This window comes from Phocoena sinus, chromosome 10 (genome assembly GCF_008692025.1).
Source record: "Phocoena sinus isolate mPhoSin1 chromosome 10, mPhoSin1.pri, whole genome shotgun sequence".
NCBI classification, from domain to species: Eukaryota; Metazoa; Chordata; class Mammalia; order Artiodactyla; family Phocoenidae; genus Phocoena; species Phocoena sinus.
The window spans coordinates 84,099,506-84,120,375 of record NC_045772.1 but is presented as its reverse complement, the minus strand read 5'-3'; the positions used below and the strand labels follow the sequence as shown (position 1 = coordinate 84,120,375).

Genomic DNA, 20,870 nt, shown 5'->3' with positions numbered 1-20,870 from the left:
GTGTTTTTACATAACTTTTTTCAAGTTATTATACATATTTAAAGCACTCCATTTAATAATACACCATTATATTTATCTCCTTAGAAGTTTGGAAGTATTTTTAGACTTTAAAAAAGAAGTAAGAAAGGCAATAACTAGATATGAAGAAGTGTGGTTTCATGCTTGATTTCACTAACAGCAAACACCAAAACAGAACTGAAATTCTGATAATATATCAATGTTTGTAAAGTGACCTACATATTCATAGATAAGAGTGGACTACAACATTCTCTAAAGCTTCCTTTCTATCTAGCCAGTTTGCTCTGAAGTCTCTGGCTGTGCTATTAATTTATTCTTATATTGTTTAATGACACGCTTTCTAGCAGTTAAGAGAAATTCCAGCAACTACATTCTGTAGGTGTCCATTCCACACCGTGTTTCTACCATCATATTTCTTAAAGGGAAAATACCTTTATTTCCAACTAGAAGTTTCTTTTTTGGAAAAGAAGCTTGATGATGGTTGATGATGATGGTTAGGTTACCCAACTGGTGTTTTTATTTTTTCCCCATTGATAACATTTTAACTTACATGTGTAGTTTCAAAGATTTTAATTTTATTTATCAAAACACATAGTCTAAACAGAAAAATTTATCATCAATACTTTCTTGAATGGATTGATGAAAAGTATTTGATACCAAAAAACAGTATACCTTTCATATTTACTTGAAACTCAAATCAAGATGGATTAGTCAGTGTCTCTTTCATTGAGAACTCCGTGATATTACTCAAATTAAAACAAATGACAGCCAGAGCAGTGACCTATGATTGACAATTATGGGGGGAATAAAATAAGAAGTCCCACTGAAGAGAGAAGATGGCAAGATTTCTTTCCCTACCTCGATTCCTTTCCTGCAACATGATTATGGAGGACATAAGTACCCTGGAGTATTTACCGCTTCCACCCAGCTCCTCATTCAAACTGACGGTGTGAGCGTGTCAACAAGGGTGGCACTTTCTTTTACTACTGGCTTTTTCTTCATTTTAGACTTTGGCATGATGCTTATTTCAAGCTTTCCAGCAGCTGTACAGGCTTTATTCTATTTTACTTCCAGGATACAAAAGAAGTGGTATCACTTATAACTTTAAGCGCTGAAGGTATGAATATCAAATGGCTAATATTAACAACTTTAGGAAGGGAAACATTTCTCCACGCCACGTTACGTTAACACTGAACAAATGTGCTATGCCAGCTCTGTCAAATGGGAGTGAGGCAGAGGTGTTCTTGACCTGTTCCAGGCCCCCAGTCATGCTATTGTTCATACTCGGTGTGGTTTTCTCTTCAGCACAATATTCGCTAATGGGACTTATGTCTACAGTTGCTTAAAAAATTTCTTTTTCAAAACCAGAACTAGTCTATATGTACACATTGCAGGTGCAGTCTGACGCAACTGATGATTTTTAAAAGTGTCATTTTTTTTTCATTTTAGTAACCAAGGCTATGAAAAACATATTGGCAACATACATTTAATGTGAATAGTAATTCCTCAGGTAAAGGGAAACATAAAATCTTTTATAATTAAAAACTCAGAAATCAATGTAGCAATAGAATTTAAAATTCTCTTCTTAAAATTTAAATTATTTTTAGAATTTAAATATTTAGGATATAAATATAGTCCTTAGTTATACAAAGAAGTTGGTGTTTCTGGATGAATCAATCTACAGAGATTGTTATGCAACAAATAATATTAAATAAATACATTAAGGATCTAGCGTGAGAACACCATCTTAAAACACAGGAAACCTAAGTCAAGAGAAAGATGTGCAAAAGCCATGTTTAAAACTGCAAAGAGCAAAGTGCTTACAAGTATGAATTTTTATACTCCTCAGTTCAGTTCACTTTTACCTAGACTCCATGGTTGCAATCTACTCACTCATATAGCTTTAAAATATTACATCCCATTTCTTCATTGCTGTATAAAGAAAGTTTATAAACTAGGAATAAATGTTAAATATGAAAATTCAAAACATCATTTAACAGGAAGCAGATTTGATTCCTAGTAATGTTCAGAAGAATTTCTCAAACGCAATAAGTGTTGAAGCATAGCAAGATGCTAATGTGACAATTTATTAACATATAAATGAACCAAAGTCTACTGGTATTTACAAAATAATATTCTATATAAATATCTAAAATGATAATACTTTGCTAATTGTTTTCAATGGTATTCTACTTTGATCAATGAAAATATTTCAATTATTAGATTGTTTCCAAAACTCACAGTGTAAAATTTTGATTTTCCTTAAAAAAGTCATAAAATCACAGGCAAGTGAAGTTGATAAGCAACATAAACAGTTATCTCAATATAACCCATCACTTAGTGTAAAAATGCCCTTGTGTTGTTTGTAATGAATGCTCAATCATTTATTCATTCATTCAACAAATAGTTGAAATTGTACTAAAAGTGTAGCTATAACAATACGTGAGACAGAATGAGCACTGGCCCTCATAGAGTTTACAATTAAAGTGAAAGGAAATACACAGGATCCAAAGGAACCTGGAGAAAGGGATCTAACTAGATTAGGCCAGCTTTCCCTGTCTGAGCTGGAAGAGGTTCAGAAAACCAAGGAGAGTGAACACAAACAATTCAAGTCCAAAGTCAAGAAACAGTATGGTTCGGTCTAAGAACTAAAAGAAGCCTAATGAGAAATTAGGCTGTAAATGTAGGGAGGAGACGGATAATAGAAGGCCAACTGATTCACATTTGGAGACTTGGGTTTATCTTAAAGGGCAATGGAAAGCTATTAAAATGCATATTCCTGTCTTACCTACATAAAAATAAATTGACCCCGAAAATTATATTCATAATTTAAGAATATACTGGAAATGAAAGTTATGAAACAAAATTATAAAAAGCAAATATTGGCTTCAGAAGCATAGAAATAATCTAAGCTCTTGAATACAACATAAATCCTTTTCTACACTTTCTGTGTGTTTCCTCTTTAAAATAAAAATGCTATATGGGTGATCTCATTTCTTGGTGTGGCAGGAATATTAAATTGCCTGAAGCCATGCGCTCCACGCACACCCAAGTGAAAAATCAGTGGTACTTACTACATCCAGCCTTATAGCTGAAGCCTGGAGGAAGGAGGAATCCTTGCTGGGCAGCTGCAGCCAGTGTCCGTTGATCGGGAGGGAATACAGGAATCATTAATGGCGGCAGTTGACCTTGAACCTGCTGAACGTATTAGAGTGAATCAAAGAGAAGAAGTTTTGATACTCCATGCTTCCCATCCTCCCACCCTTATGATATAAGAAAAAAATTATTCAATTCAATATACTGGCATACAAGCCTGCTAGAACCCTGGATGTGAGGCTATGTCTTAGGACTACTTTAGACAGGAGAATCAGAATACTGAATATTTTAACTGGAAGGTGTTATCGAGTTCACTTTCTAACCTGGTGAATAATTTCCCTACATGATGATATCCTTTACAGTGATGAAGCATCCATGCTTCACACTACAAGTCTTTTCTTACTGCATTAATATAATGATTAGAAAAGTATCCCTTAGGTTGAACTAAAATCTCCTTCTGTAAATCCCACCTGTTAGGACTAATTCTACCTTCTAAAACAAAATTAAACTGGTACCATTTTATATATGAACAGCTCTTCATTACTTGAAGATAATTCTCATGTTCATGCATAATACTAAGGTGTTTTTTTTAAGTTCTTGAATAAAAGAGCTGAAAGAAAGCTTAGAGAGTAATAAAGCCTTTCCCCATCCTTTACAGAAGAGGTAACTGAGGCCGAAAGAAAACTGACTTGCCTGTGGCCATGGAATGGGGGAGTCAAAACTACGTCTATGATCTAGTCCCTTGGATCTTTTGAATTCATCTATCCTTTTTGAGGCAATTGAACCACTCGTCAAACCACACGGCCTCTCTTTTGGTTGCCATCTTTAGAATACACCTTAATTTTCCGGTGTCACTCTCAGGATGTAGGGTTCATATCAGTAAATAAATAATCTAATACAATGGAATCACTATTTTCTTTTAATTGAACAGTAATTTCTAGAAATATAAACTAATGCAGTCATTTCTGCAGCCTTGTCACATTGTTACTAATGCAGAGGTTGTCATTTACTAAAATACCTAGGATTTTTTTCCAAATATTTAAGCAAGATTTCTCTGGTGGACATGGTTATTGGTTAGTGTTTGTCAGAGAACATACGAATGAGAATTTAGGATCATGCTAAAGATCACATCTGACACTTTATTCTCCTTTACTCTTTCTTCCTCACATTAAGTCAGTTATTTGGAAAATAAACAAATAAATATTTCATAAACACATACTGTGTATAAGAAAATGAGCTAGGTAGTACAGACATAATAGTAAACAAAACAAACAAGATCTTATGCCCATGGAGCTTACATTACAGTGGGGATAATGGTTAAAAGTAAAACAAACACATGTACAAACAAACAAGCAAACAAAAAATTCAGTCGCTAACCTTAACGGCAACTCTGAGATATCTCCGGACTTGTTTTCCCTTTCTCTCACTGGCATTCACATTCTTAGACACACGATTCTGATAATTCTCATAATTTCTCACTTTAAAGGTCCACCTTCACTTTCTCCACCGTTTCATCTTTCATAGTAAACCTCTGAGGTATTTCTGAGATTTTGGTGTGTGTGTGTGTGTGTGTGTGTGTGTGTGCGTGTGCGTGTGCGCGCGTGTTGAGGGGGCAGAGGAGGGGATGAGAGAGAGAGAGAAGGAGGAAGGGTGAGGGGAGAGAAAGAGAGACAGAGAGACAGCCAGCCAGCCAGCCAGGCAAACAGAGAAACAAGCACTGTAAGGATGAGGAATCTGTTTTCAGAAATGACTCCAAATTGCAAAGTATTTCTTTTAACCAAAAGGATTTTAAACCTATCACTGCCACCAGAGTGAAACCAAAAGTGAACAACACAACCAGGAAAACAAAAAGAGAATGTTTTAAGGTTAGAACTGAAGGTTAAAAAGCTTATATCACTACAGCCCACATTTTCTGAACATACTGGAGAAAAGATAAACTTTATGTAGACACCAATGGAAAACAATTGACTGAAGTCTCAAAAATTAGAAAGTGCATATCGACCAAGTATGTAGGAAAAAGTGGCCTGAAACAAGAGGAGATGTTTGAACGCAAAACAGGATGGGCGCTAGTTCTGTGTAAGAAGAGGACGCTGACCAGAATAACAAGCAAACCAAGAAACAACAAACTAGCCACGCTGGTTAAGGATCATCACTAGCTACTATGTATCCTTTACATTTCATCATAAGTTATTATATTTTATATAGTACATCTCCTCCTTTCTAAGACACCATTGGTTATACAATGTGTAAGATGGTTATGAATTTAATAAGAGCACTTTAGAGGGAAGAAGAAAGGAATTTCAAATGAAACACATACAAGGGTTGTAAGAGTCATCCAGACTTCAGAGACCTTAAAATTTGGGAAAAATATCTTCTACAATTGCAGAAACAATAGCTTCTTATTTTAGTGCAGTAGTTCTTAAACTTGAAGCTATATTTTAGAATCACCTGGCAAGCTCTGAAAAACTCCCAATGCCCAGACTGTTTCCTAGACAACAGGGGTGAATTAAATCTGAATCAACAGGGGTGGGACCCAGCCATCAGCATTCTTTAACGTTCCCCTGATGATTCCAATGTGCATCCAGGTTTGAGAAGAGCTGTCTTAAAGAATGCTGAGGTCACTGTCAACAAATCTTTTTGTCTTCTTCATATTTTGCCTTGAGTTACAAAGGACTTTCAGGTATATAAGTAGTTGAAGGGAGACTCTGCCTGTTACAGGGCATTAAACTATATTCCTCATAGAGTTCCTTCTAAATGAGTCTTGTATCTGTATTTCACCTGCTCCTCTTCTGAAAAGCTTTTGATGGTTGCTTTTACTTAGAGAATAATGACCCAATCCCTTCACATGGTATTCAGGATTCTTCACAGTTTGTTCCTAGTTCATCTTGCCCTCCTTCAGATATTCTGTACTTCTGCCTCAATGGGTCATGAAGGGTTCCTTGCATACTAGGTGTTTTTCCACGCTTGAACAGGCTCAAAAGTATCTTCTCCTCTGTTTTTAGTAATTTCTCTTTTTCTTTTCTTCTTGGTGAAATTCTACTTATTTTTCAAAGGCTTCTGAGACCCACATAATGTCTTGGCCTGTGAAGCACTTCTTTCTTATGGTGCCAATTTTCAGGCAGAAAGAACTGTTACTTCTTTAACCTCATAAAGCTAACACAATACTTACTGTGTTGAATAATAGTTACTTGTATAAGTTGAGGCTCCCTTATGACCTATGAACTTATTTAGGAAAGAGGCTGTAACTTATTTATTATTGTAACTCTAGAGCTTACAGCAGCAGCTGAAATTATTATATGAATTGATAATTCATAAATAAAGAAGAACAATGTATTATATAGTCCTGTCTGTAATTACTTCTTCGTGCCCCACCTCCAAATGTCCACAAAAGGCCTGTGGAAAACGAAGTTCTTTAACGACCGGGAAGGAATTCAATTTCACTGAAGAAAAATGGCAGCATGAAATACCAGCTGCTTTGTGCTCCTATTCTTAATGTATAGATAAAAGGTCATATACATCATGATAAATCCATGATTCTTAGAATTATGCACGCATGAAGAAATAGAAAAGTAATACAGAAATACTGGAAATTTATTACATACTTCCGTAATGGACAGATATGCCTGCCTATCATGTTCTAATAACATGATGTTTTAATTATAAAAGCTTTGCTTTTACAGTACTCTATCATTACTATTTTCTTTTTTCAAACATTTCCCGGCTTTATTTACATTTATTTTTCCACGATAATTTTAGGACATGGAATTTCTCTTTGAATTCATTAACCTAATGGCTTGATGGCCAATAACAGGTTATATCTTTTATTCAAATCTTCTTTTGTTTGATATACTTATTGTAGTTTTCTTGGTAATTTTATTTGTAAGGTTTTTAAAAAATACTTTTCTTGCTGTCGTAAAGGTAATGTGTTCTTGTTATATTGTTTAACTGGTTGTTGCATGTACATAAGTCTATCTACTTGTGTGTGACAGCTTTTACCCAGGTAATTCATTCATACTCTAATAATTTATAATAATTTTTCAGGTAAAAAATTTAGTATTTTAAGAATAAATTGCAATAAATTCTGGGGCTTAAAAAAATCTGTGTATTTTATTATGATTATTAAAAAACATTTTGCTTTAGTTATTAAAACAAATTTTTTTTTAATTTAGTTTTGGCTGAATTAGGTCTTTGTTGCTGCACGTAGGTTTTCTTTAGTTGCGTTGAGCAGGGACGACTCTTCGTTGCAGTGCATGGGCTTGTTGTTGCAGTGGCTTCTCTTGTTGCGGAGCACAGGCTCTAGACGCATGGGCTTCAGTAGTTGTGGCACATGGGCTCAGTAGTTGTGGCACGCAGGCTCTACAGCACAGGCTCGGTAGCTGTGGCACATGGGCTTAGTTACTCTGCAGCATGCGGGATCTTCACGGACCAGGGCTTGAACCCATGTCCCCCGCACTGGCAGGCGGATTCTCAACCACTGCGCCACCAGGGAAGCCCCTGCTTTAGTACTGTAACTTGTTTTAGTGTCTGAATTTTCCAAGATCCACAAATGTAGAATTACACTTTTAAGGCTGAGAGAGCCTAGAGATTATCTGGCATAACACAATCATTGTGCTGATAAAGAAATGAGACTTAGCTTGGTCGTATAAATTGTTCAAGATCCCACATTTAGGTAAGAGCAAAGTTAACACTGAAACTACATCTCCTAACAATCTAGTACTCTTTTCCAACACTTGGGAAAAATTGGGGGTGGGGAGGACGAGGAATTCAAGGGAGAGGAAGAACTAAAATGAAAAATAAGCCTAATTTCACAGTCCCAATGATGTGTTTATTTTAGAATAGCATAGGAAAAATTACAGAGCATTGTAGTAATATTCAGAATAAAGTAAACAGTAAAATATATATAAAATGTGTGGTTAATTCATCTATGCAACTAAAAACACATTTCAAAACAGTTGATCCTCATTATCTGCAGATTCTGTATTTGCCAATTTGCCTACTCAATAAGATTTACTTGTATCCTTCCCAAATTTACTTGTACTAGAGCTTTTGTGGTCACTCACAGACCTGTGCAAAGTAGCAAGAAATTTTGCTGATTTTTGCTGTTTAAAATGCACATAGAATCAATAATAAATATTAATAAGGTGTCTTTAAACAGAAACACACATAAAACAAGGCTATGTATCGATCAGTTGATGAAAATAGTGTGACCAAAGGCTCTCAGGAACCTAACTTTGTGTTTCCTCCAGGAGCAAAATCGTCCAGTATTTGATAATTCAGTGTTCATGTCAACTTTATAGGACATAACTAGCACAAATAATGAGCACCAACTGTATTACTGCTGTATCTTAAGTAATTTTTAGTTCCTTGATGCTGAAAATTAGCCCACCTTTGGGAGAAAAGGACGTATCACATCGAAACAGTATAATGTTTCCTGGATAAATTCTAAAACAAATTTGTTATAATGTTAGTATTTCATTCTCATATTTGCCAGTTTTGACCATTTCCAAATCCTATTCACTGCTAACTTCACTTATTTTCTTTAACTTAATGGATGAATTCCCTTAAAGCTCCTAATTAAGGTTTAAAATGTGTGACATTTGTAATTAAGTTTCAACAAGATACTTTTGTCACAAAATTTTGGTCTTTTTAATGGGGGCATGTTATTCACAAGTTTGAATAACTCACAACAAATTTAAGGTGCTACTTCCTATACTTTTTAAACTTTAAGATAGAATATTATGTTTTAACACTTTTTATAATTCTACCACATAGATAGTGCATGTAATCTTGCCCTCTAAAATTTCATGAATCCAACACAATCACATTATCACACTTGTAAAAGAACAAGTAAACACTTATCAATTATTCATAGTTAAATATTTTATATTTTATGTAAATATTCTACTCAAAACCCTTCAGTGGTTCCCTGAAACTATTTAATATATCAAGTAGATATTTAAGATTATTAATTTAGCTTCCAGTCCCATGGGTCTGTTTATTATTCATTCAATCAACATTTTTACTAACTAGAATGTATACTTTTTTGGTACCCAGGAATACAAAGATGAATTCACATACAATGCCTGCTCTCCAGAAGCTCTAAGTTTGGTCGGACAAATGGACAGATAATTAGAATACACTGCCATTAGTTCAACAATAGACACTTGTATGGGATACTATGGAAGCACAAGCAAGAGACTCCTAACACAGCCAGAAGAAGTCAAGGCAGGCCTCATAGAGATAGGTCCAGCAGGTGTAGGGTCTGAATGGATAAGTAGGAGTTAGCCAGGCAAAGAGGTGGGAGTGTGAAAAAAGAATTCCAAGCAGATGGGAGAAAAAATGAGCAAATTATCAGGGACAAGAAAAAAATACCATGTGAGGAGGAAACCACCAAGCAGTGTAGAACAGCAAAAAATGTAAGTGAGAACCAGTGTTAGAAAGTCTGCCTGAATCAGTCTGTGTTTCACTGTAAGACACTTGAGATTCCCCCTGTAGGCTCTGGGGACCGTTTAAGTAGGTTAGGTGGTATACTCTGGTGGGCACAGGGAGAAAAGATTTGAGAGGCAAAGCGTGGAGACTAGGTACATGTTGATGTTGGGGGAGGCTATAAATGTGTGGGTATATGAGAAATCTCTGTACCTAAAAAAAGAGAAACTATATATGTAAGAAAAGGAGAAGAGGACAGAGTCATGATAACTTTCAGGTGTCTAGTTTATATAACTATTTATACTGGTATGAAACAACAACAACAAAACATACAGGGGTAGTGACAGATTTCATGGAAGGATATGAATATGGTTCTGAACACATGTGTTCGAGGTACCTAAATAATGTTCCATTGGAGATACCTTACTAGCAGACTGATACTGCAGTCTGAAGCTAGTGAAGAGATTTTTAGAGGCTATGGTTTGGGGGATCACTTGTTGATGAGAGTGAGCTAGATAATCTGAAGAGGGTTTGAAGGATAAAGAGACGACGGCTTACAATCATCTGGGTCGCAACAATAATTCAACAAAGGGCAGAGGAAGAGGAGTCTTAAGAGCAGACAGGTAAGATAAGAATAAAGAAAATCTTGAGTACAGTATCACAAAAGCCAATGGAATATCAAGGTTGAGGTAGTGCCTAATAGTGAAAAGTGTAGCAGAAAGAGTATTTTAGAGACAAAAATAATATCTTCTGGAATAGTTTAGTAGAAGATGGTGATGAATCTAACAACAACAAATCCACTAGAATGGATATTCTGAAAGGTTGAGCATATTCCGAAAGGTTGAGCACTGAATGACAGGCAAGAAAAAGGGGATGGCAAATGTAGAAGATTCTTCAGAGAAGGCTGGGTGAGGCATTAGGAGAGACATTTGATGGCAGCTGCGTAGGGATGCACAGATTTTTATTTAAGTAGCAGAGTTTTAGGTAGCAGCACATTTACTGGCTGGAAGGAGCAAATGGAAATTGAGAATTTGAAATGTAGGAAAGAGCAATTAACTGGTGGGCCAAAATTGCAGAGGAGGCTGAAAGGCAAGGCGGAGGTGTGGGGATTCGCTTCGACTGGGAATGACATCTCATTCTCTGGGACCTGACGAATGAAGCTATACAAGTGGCTATAAGCCGATCATGTTCTACCGGTAAGGAAATGAGAAGGTAAGGAAAATCAGTTCCGATGGAAGAAATTTTCCCAATGTTGACGGTAAAATCATATGCTGAAAATGAGAGATGCTGGGGTTGAGTAAGGGAGTTCAGCAAAGGTACGTAAGTTTTGGATGGTTACTGTGAGAAATGAAAAAGAAAGTAACCACAGACGATTAAAAGGGGTGATGGAAAAGTCTAAGGCCTGAGAAGAGACCACATGAATTATGATGCTGTCAGTCTTCCCTTTTCTGTGATTTTTCTGAGTTTCTGGTCACAGATTGGGGAAAGTCAGGGAATTAGGGGGGCTTCAGCAAGGATAGGTTATGAGGAAATCAAAGTTGCTTTTGAACGACAATGGGCTTTAGACTTTACCCCAGGAAGAGAGGTCTGGAAGGCATTACTTGACTGGGAAAAATACAGGAATCAGAAAAGTAGAGGGACTACTCCGTGATACCAAGGAGCAGTTTGTGTGACAGCTCAAAAAACAGGAAGTTATGGTAGAAGACCTGTTTAAACTACATACACAAATCTTAAAATGAAAGGCAGCTATATGATTTAAGTCAGCACGATTACAAATAAAATGTAAAATCTGAAACTTTTCAAATGTTCCTCAAGAATTTAGTCCGATGAGTACCATAGTATTCAAGCACACATGGTATTTAGGGATCAATCCACCTCCAACTGAAATTCAGCCACCTTTGGTGGGAAGCATAGCAGCTGTTTAGAAGCACACAGAGACACTATACAGCAGTTTTTGAGAAAATGGAAAATATAATATTCCAAATGAGATTACAAGAGGGGTTTAGGTAGGCAGGATATAATTACCCAAACTGGAGTAACCAGGATAACAAAGCTGACTTTCCACCATTAGCAAGAAGAGGCATGGGATCGTCAATGACCACTAATAGTCTGTGTTTTCTCATCTCACATAATAGAAAGTCGATTCGTAAGCTTATCCTACCCAATGCAATGGTATTTAGAAAATGAAAAAAAAAAAAACCCTACACTAAAATTTAGAATAAAGGAGCCAATTTATCTTCCAATTAATCTACTTGGAAGACTAAAGACAATCTCATTGAGTGATACAGAAACATAAAAACACTGCGCAAATTGCAATCCCTGCCTCTCACTTGCCAACAGTCACACTGAAGTTGTATCACCTCTAATTTCATTTGATTCAAGACAAAGACAAAGTAGTCATATTCTTTTAGAACAAAAATGAACAGCCATGTGGATTTTTTTACATAGTAGTCTTCTTCGGCAAAAAGCCACAGAACTTTTTTTAAAAATCGTTTCCAAGGATGAAAATGACTTTGCCAAGCAAAGTGGCTTCAAAACAGGCCTCAAAAATACTAATAGAAAGACAGATGGTTCTACTAAGAGCTTGGCTGCCAAAAAAAAAAAAAAAAGTAGAGAAAAAAAGAGTGATGCTATTGAAGCTGACTGCAAAGTTATCTGATGACTACAAATACTTTTGTCCCAATGCAAGTGCTAACTCTGCCTCTAGGGCTGATACAGCCAAAATACTGACTTCCCCACATCCGATCCCCCTATATCCCCACCCCTCCTAAATAAAACCTGTCAGTGCCAAGCCCCACAAAACAGCACAAGCATGAGCTTGATTCTGACTGACTTCTGCAGAAGCAAAATATTGCATTGAAGAACTCTTATTTAGAAACAGACCCACAAGGAAAATTGCTTTTCTTTTCAAAACTGCCTGTCACATTTTCTTTTTCTAATTCCCCTTTTCCTCCTCCTCCCTGTCACCAAAAGGCCCCTGGGCCCTATGAGTTTAGATGATACAAACTCAATTTGTATAAAGAACGCAAGAAGCAGCACCACAGAGAGGTGGGGATAGTTTGCAAGGATAGAGAAATAATCCAGTCAAGACACAGTGCAATTTTCTTTGCAAACTACTACTACAATAATACCTCCACTTTATTTCCTTCAGGGCGACTGTCATTTCTTTTTAACCAGATTGCTACTGGATATAATAGAAACTGAAATATTACGTGGTCACTGACTCTTCCTTTCAATGGCTCATTTCACTCTTACATTTTTACTTTTGTATGACGTGTTTAGTGCTGGCATTTTTACTGTGATACAACCACTTTCAAATGATGTAGAATTAAGACCTCTGTCACTTGAAGGCGATGGAATTTCATTCTTAATACTATGCAGGTTTGACTTAAATATTCTTCTTGTCTAATAGTAGCCTTTATTTTCAAAACTTAAGCATTATGTCCTTATAAAGCACCATTTTAATGTATATTAAACTCATGCAAACCAAAATGATGACACTTACTGTAAATATAATACATGCTTAAACAAAGTATATTTGCTGACTTCAAGAAAAAGTATCTCTGTTTTGAAAGTTGGTAATCAAGAAACTTAAGGGTGGCAAAAATACAGTGGTAATTAAGAAAGCTATTGTGAAAGACTATGGTAAAAACAGGGCTATTTTATTTGCCAAGGACAATTTTGAGCTGAATAAAATAATTTTAAAAAGGCGATGATTAAAATATCTCAAATGATGCATTATTTAGGATTAGGTTATCATCTGTTTCTTAAAGGTCATATTTTACACAGCTTGTAGCTGTTACTTGATAAAACAAAAGTCTTTCTTTATAATGCAACTGTTTCCTCAAATGTGTGTGACTATTTGTATTACTTAGCATGGTTTTTGACAATGAAACAGGCTGGTTCCTATGAGTATGCATGGTTCTCTGTTCACATGGACAGAATCAAGCTTTGCAAATACCAATACAATCTTATTTTATGTCATGAATTGCTATGTCAATTGTCATTTACACACAAATGAAAGACAACATAAAATATAATAGTCAACGTGAAATATAATTTTTTTTCAATTATATTTCTCAGGAGCCCATGATTAGAAAACAATAAAATTCACTATTTATTGATTTATGATTTTGGCTCAAGAGCCTATAATAGATTATTAGTGATCTTTTTTTCACATGCAATACAAATCTCAGTTCGACATAAGTTCTTTAAATATTATGCCTCAAAAATTACCACTTTGTGGAGAAGCTTGAATTAGTAGTGACTGCTAATGGGTACAGGGTTTTTTTTTAGAGTGATGCAAATGTTCTGGAATTAGGTAGTAATGATGGTTACAAAACACTGTGAGTATACTAAAACCCACTGAATTGTACACTTTAAAAAAGGTGAACTGTATGGTATGTGAACTATATCTCAACTTAAAAAAAATAACCAAAGCAAAAAATAAAGACGACCTTAAAAAATGTATCACTTCACTTCTGCCAGAAGCAAAACCGAATGTGCTTTGAAATACTCCTGTCTTATATTAAAATAATGTTTGCATTTGTATAAAGCACTTGTACATGCGTTAGTTCATTTCTACTTTATCCAGCCTCTTGGAGATAAGCAGGTCGGGTGTTGTCGTTCCAATTTTAATTTATGAGCAAAAACTGATAGAAAAACAAGTAATTTGGAGATTTACACATTATCACATAGGTAGCCAAGACAATAAGTCTAGCAGTTAAATTCTTTGATTCTTCTTAACAAATTATAAAACAAAGATATAATAAACTTTCTGAAATAAAAATACTGGTTTACATAATGAATACAGAAACATTGTGATAAAATTAATTCCCGTATATTTTGTCAGCATAAAAATGGGTTACATTTAAATTATCTTTAAAAGATAAAATTCTATTACGATTTAAAATATTTTTATAGCAAGAGGGGCACTTTGACTTTGATTTACATCTTCATACTATATTTTATTTAAATAATCTAAAATTAAAGCAAGGGCAGAGGAAAAGGAATGCTGGCATGGAGGTTACAAGTTTAAATATGGAATCAGTGATGCAGTGACATAAATAAAGACCTGGAAGAAGTGAGACAATAAACATCTCAGTTATCTCGGGGAAAAGTGTTCCAAGAAAATGGAAGAGAAGATGCTAAAAACCTATGGTAAGAGTACACATGCTGTATTCAAAAAACAATGTTTCCTTCTGCTGTCTGTACTCTGTGGGACTATCCCATTAGGTTGAAATTATTCATGTCTGTCTCCATGGCTAAGCTGCTTTTAAGGGTAAGGTACAGCTCACTCATATCGGTATCTACAATACCCAGCTTAATGCCTAGCACATCACGGATGCTCAGTATAAGTCAATGGAAGTGATTATTTAAGAAGCTATTCACAGGAGGGTCCCCTTTTCTCCACATCCTCTCCCAGCATTTGTTGGTGGGATGTAAATTGATACAACCACTATGGAGAACAGTATGGAGATTCCTTAAAAAACTAAAAATAAAACTACTATATTATCCACAATCCCACTCCTGGGCATATACCCAGAGACAACCATAATTCAAAAAGAGACATGCACCCCAATGTTCCTTGCAGCACTGTTTACAACAGCTAGGACATGAAAGCAACCTAAATGCCCATCAACAGAGGAATGGATAAAGAAGATGTGGTACATATATACAATGGAATATTATTCAGCCATAAAAAGGAACAAAATTGGGTCATTTGTGTAGAGACATGGGTGGACCTAGAGACTGTCATACAGAGTGAAGTAAGTCAGAAAGAGAAAAATAAATATCATGTGTTAATGCATGTATGTGGAATCTGAAAAAATTGGTATAGATGATCTTATTTACCAAGCAGAAATAGTGACACAGACGTAGAGAACAAATGTATGGATACCAAGGGGGAAGGGAGGGGGTGGGATGAATTGGGAGATTGGGATTGACATATATACACTATTGATGCTATGTATAAAATAGGTAACTAATGAGAACCTACTGTATAGCACAGGGAACTCTACTCAGTGATCTAATTAGAGACCTAAATGAGAAGGAAATCCAAAAAAGAGGGGATATATGTATATGTATAGCTGATTCACTTTGCTGTACAGTATAAACTAACACAATATTGTAAAGCAACTATACTCCAATAAAAAAAAAGAAGCTATTCGTTATTAGAAAAGTCTACTTGTGTTTTAGCTTTAGTTTCTTCTTATAATAGTAACTAGTTTATTAAAACATTCCTTTTACACAATGGATCTTGGGCTCTATTTCACTTTCATTCAGGATTCAAGATTTTTTTCTCTAAGTAATAACCCAAAGCATGGCAAATCACCGATGCCGTTGTTTACCACCCAATCCATCATCTTCCTCAGATCCTAGGTTTAGTGGCAATAATGTCAACAGTTAGGTTTTTGGGTTACTTCATTATTCCTTAGGAGATCAGAAAAGTAAGAACTCTGATGTATCTTTACTGAAACAAACCAAGAACTGCAGTTAGGTTTTGTTCATGATAAAATTGCCAATGCACACATAAAAAAGATTAGGAAATAATTTCAAATATGAGACATCATTTGCACTAAATACACTTGAACTTTTTGCTACCTCAGTTACCAGCAATATTTAAAGCAATGTGACTTAAAGGTATGGAAACACATAAAGAATAGTGAGCTTAATTTGTAGATATAACCTTGTATATGCTAAAAACAAAAACCAAAAACACAAAAAGAAAACCCCAAACCAGAAACCCCTTCACTAAAAATTCAAGTAAATAGCAAACAGCTGCATCCTCAAAATCTATACATTTATTCTTATTTTGTTTAAGAAAATAAATGTGATTATACTGCTTACATTTCTTTTGTTCAAACTTTCCCCAGTGCATAATTTCAATTTTTTAGCTAGCAGGTGCTGGACTGGTGTGAATGGCTAGTGTATGGGGGCTTGTTTGTTTGTATCATGCAAAGAGTATACTGAGCCAGTAATGAACAATGTTATATATGTGGGGAAAAAAGGCTTTAAAGCAATGTTCCTGCAAACAAAAACAAAAATAACATTTCGCACATCTCCCCCAAATGCAACCGTTGTAGGGGCAAGTTAGCGTCTAGTTCCTTTCCTTAGGATGTGAAAAATCCATGCTCTTTTGAGTAATAATGGAAGTTGCCTCGCAGTCGCTGTTGGAACTTACTACTCAGATGCCTGTCTAACTCTACTAGGACAGCCAGGACACTCTAGCAATAAGCCACTCACTAGAACATTTGTCACTGAAAATAAAACATGTGTGAAATTACCAGAAAGGGCATGGTAGATGTTTCTTAAGCTGAAAATGTGAAATATTTTTGTAACTGGACAATCCATTGAACACAGAGCCATTTATATAATCAAAAGTTTTAAAGTCTTGTCAAGAAGGATTATTATATAATATACCATTGTAAATAACTTCAAAAATAGTAAATTTTGTATTACTGCAAAAATCTATGTTAGTGTGGCTGATTTTAATACTCGGCAAATTTACTTGATACCTTCCAGAAAAAAAGCACTGTAACTTGCCTACCCATAATAACATCATTTATATAAAGATGAATGATGCAATACCATGGGTGTTTTGCTAAATCTATAGATTGATTTCTTTTTTTTTTAATACAGCAGGTTCTTATTAGTTATATATTTATACATATTGGTGTATATATGTCAATCCCAATCTCTCAATTCATCCCACCACCCTCCCCTGCCGCTTCCCCCACCTTGGTGTCCATACATTTGTTCTCTTACATCTGTGTCTCTGTTTCTGCCTTGCAAACCAGTTCATCTATACCATTTTTCTAGATTCCACATATATGCGTTAATATATATTTGTTTTTCTCTTTCTGACTTACTTCACTCTGTATGACAGTCTCTAGGTCCATCCACGTCTCTACAAATGATCCAATTTCATTCCTTTTTATGGCTGAGTAATATTACCATTGCATATAAGTACCACATTTTCTTTATCCTTTTGTCTGTCAATGGGCATTTAGGTTGCTTCCATGACCTGGCTATTGTAAAGAGTGCTGCAATGAACACTGGGGTGCATGTGTCTTTTTGAATTATGGTTTTCTCTGGGTCTATGCCCAGTAGTGGGATTGCTGGGTCATATGGTAATTCTATAGACTGCTTTCTTGATTAGAAAGAATTTTTCTTCTAGCCATCAAAACTGTGAAAATTTTGTGACTAAATTGTGTCTCTTTTCATCTAATAAAGTGCTCAAAAAAGAAAACATAAACTGACTACATGAATTATTTCCATCTTCCTGCCCTTTACCAGAAGTATTTGATAAATTATTGTTAATAAATATTCTAGTTCCCTAAGCTTGTTCTAGTTCCCTAGTTCTCATGATGTATTTTTTTTATGTTGACTTTTGCACGATTCTATTTTCACTCATCCAAACTCACAAAAATTCTATGAGATAGATCCTTTCATCACCCCTATTTTACAGATGAGGAAACTGAGGCACGCCTCAAGTCAGACAGTCAGCAAATAAAAGAATTCAAATCCAGGCAGCCTAATACAGACTAGGCTTTTAACCACTATGCTTTATAGTCAATTGAATAAATAATATAATACTTATAAATATATCTTACTACATCAAAATAAATAACTTGCATGAAAAAATTTTAAATGACAAAAACTCTGGGTGACACAGCTTGAAAATAATTAACTCAACACATACCTTTAGAAATAAGTGTGTATAATATAAATAAGTATAATAAAACAGTATTAAATATTAGATACTCTAGAAATCCCTGCTGTTACAATGTAAGTGGATCCTGGTTACATAATAACGAACATACTTTTTGATGCAGAGCCTCCAAGGAAGTTGGACATGGAAGAAAGGAAGGACTAGTGAGTTGAAAGTAGGTGGAGATAATGAGGGTTAACTTGATGGCAAATGTAGGTAACAGCACCTGGAACTCATGATGTAGCCTTGGGTATCTAAGAAGCTAAACTCCAGACTTCTGCACTAACCCAGGACAATCAATGAAGGGAAATGTAATCAGTAAAAGCTAAGTTTAAAAGAAAATATTTCAATTAAGGCAAGCATACTAGGATGTTTCTACAATAGCTTGGTGGAAAACCACTGATGACGATGATTCTTTGACAAATATTTATGGAGTACCTACAAAGTACAGGACATTTCCCAGGTGCTTGAAAAACTATGGTGAAAAAGAAAAACAGATTAAAATCTCTGATTTCATGGAGTTTACATTCTACTACTATAAAATACTAATGATAATAATATACTTCCACTATTCAATCACAGACCTTACATCCAGTTGGGTCTGGAATTCAAATCAAACTTCCTATATGTCCAGTGAAAACCAAAGCTACAAATTAGAAATAAGTGGTTTCTGGTTTGTTTTGCTTCCTACACATGGCAGAATAATCCAGTCCAGTAGACAAGCATTGCCAATTTAGATACTCTGATTTCCCACAGATTAAATTCAGCCAAATATAAACTTACAAGAAAACAATTCAACAAATACATGAAGAATGACACAACATATGTAAAGACAGAAGAAGCAACAGGTTTAGACACCCAAAGGCATCTGAGTATTGGATTATCAGATGAAGAATAAAATAATGTGCTTAAAATGTTCACTTAAGTAAAAGGCAGAATAAAACTTAGTTACAACCCAAAAAGCTATCAAAGATGTTCATGAAGATTTTTTAAATAACTGAATAGAATTTTGAGAAATGAAAATAACTGAAATTTAAAACTCATTGAATGGATAGATAGAAAATTAGACACAGGTGGTTGAAAGAAGTCATTAATTGGAAAAGAGATCTAAAGAAACTAGCTAGATCAGTCCACAAGGAGACAAGGAGATGGAAAATATGAAAGAGTGGGTAAGTGTCTTGGAGGCTAGAATGAGATGGTCCAACAAACGCCTAGTCAAAATTTTAGGAGAGAACAGGAAAAAAAAAAATGAGGTAACCACTATTCTAAAATTTAGTGGTTGAGAATTTTTCTGAATTTGAAAAATACAGACCCATAGATGCAACAAGTGAAATATATACAATCAGAATAAATGAAAAGAAAATATCACTTAGTACTCTGTAATAAAACTGTAGAAAAACGAAGGCACAGAGAAATCTTAAAAGTAGCCAGATAGAAGCCATTAACCAATGACAATTAGTTTGACAACAAACTTATAAATAGTAGTTGATGGAGAGATGAAAGAAGAAATTAGTGAATATGTGAGTAAATCTTCCAAAACTTTGTTTAATGAAAATAATGTCCATTATTTGGACTTAAAAAATCAGACAGAGCCAAATCCAAAAACAATGACACGTTAAAACAAGAGAGAAATACTCAGGAATTCTAAGATTATTTTATAAATCAAAATTTGTCAATTTTAAACTCTTTTACCACATGTAGACTTGTTAGATCATCAAAGGCAACCCATAAGAAACAGAAATAATGTCCAAACCAATAAAGAGAAAAGAATGACTTGAGAAAATTAAAAATTAATACACAAAAAAATTAAAAAGGAAAAAATACATATAAAATGTGGTACAAATAGAAAGCATGAATAAAATGACACATTTAAGTTTAATCACAACAAATATAAGTGGACTAATAAGCTTTTAAGTTAAAAAAATCAACAAATTAAAATTTTAAGAAAATCTAGCTATACCTAGTTTATAAGAGATATACATAAATAATGACAAAAAAAGGATAATAAAGATCCTTTATTTAAAGGATAATAAAGACAGAGCATTTATAAAATGTGTCCACACACTAAGCCAGATTTCAGAGATTTAGTACTGTGCAAAATTATGATGAAAGCATTTGGTTTTAGATGGAGGGAAAAATGTTAGTTTTTAAATATGGACTCCAAAAATAACAATTTCTCCTTCTGAATGAGTGGTTTTGTCTAGCTTCAGGTTTATGAGGTATATTTTAAAACAGACTGCAATATTTACCTGGGGATTGACTCTATGTTTCTATGAAAAATACAATTAGATTATTGAAATATGATCTTTATTTTCTAAACGTGCTTTACAATTGACAAGTGGGATCATTAAAATTGTTGGGTTTGTTCTAATTAATGTGTGGGTGGTTGGCAGGAATTAGAGGTTACTTAATATCATGTAGTGGTTAGCAATTCAAAACCTGTACAGTTTGAAGATTGCACTATTGGGGAAAACAATCAAGAAGAATAAATTTAAAGCCACTAGGTTTTCTAAAAGAGTCAACATCACACACAAAGTTTCTAAACCTTGAACTTGTATTTTAAGCTCTTTGTACAATATTTTGTTCACTGAAATAACAAAAGGACTAAAAACATTGT

The 20,870-nt window shown here is 34.7% G+C and overlaps 1 protein-coding gene across 2 annotated transcripts in view; it reads right to left on the bottom strand.

Moving 5' to 3' along the window:
- SOX5 (SRY-box transcription factor 5) overlaps window positions 1-20,870 on the bottom strand; it is a 401,370-nt gene that overhangs the window by 133,434 nt on the left and 247,066 nt on the right. For both annotated transcript variants that reach the window (XM_032646908.1, XM_032646909.1), the window contains exon 7: window positions 3,093-3,213. In XM_032646908.1, the coding sequence (XP_032502799.1) occupies window positions 3,093-3,213 (121 nt within the window). The remainder of the gene's footprint in view (window positions 1-3,092; window positions 3,214-20,870) is intronic.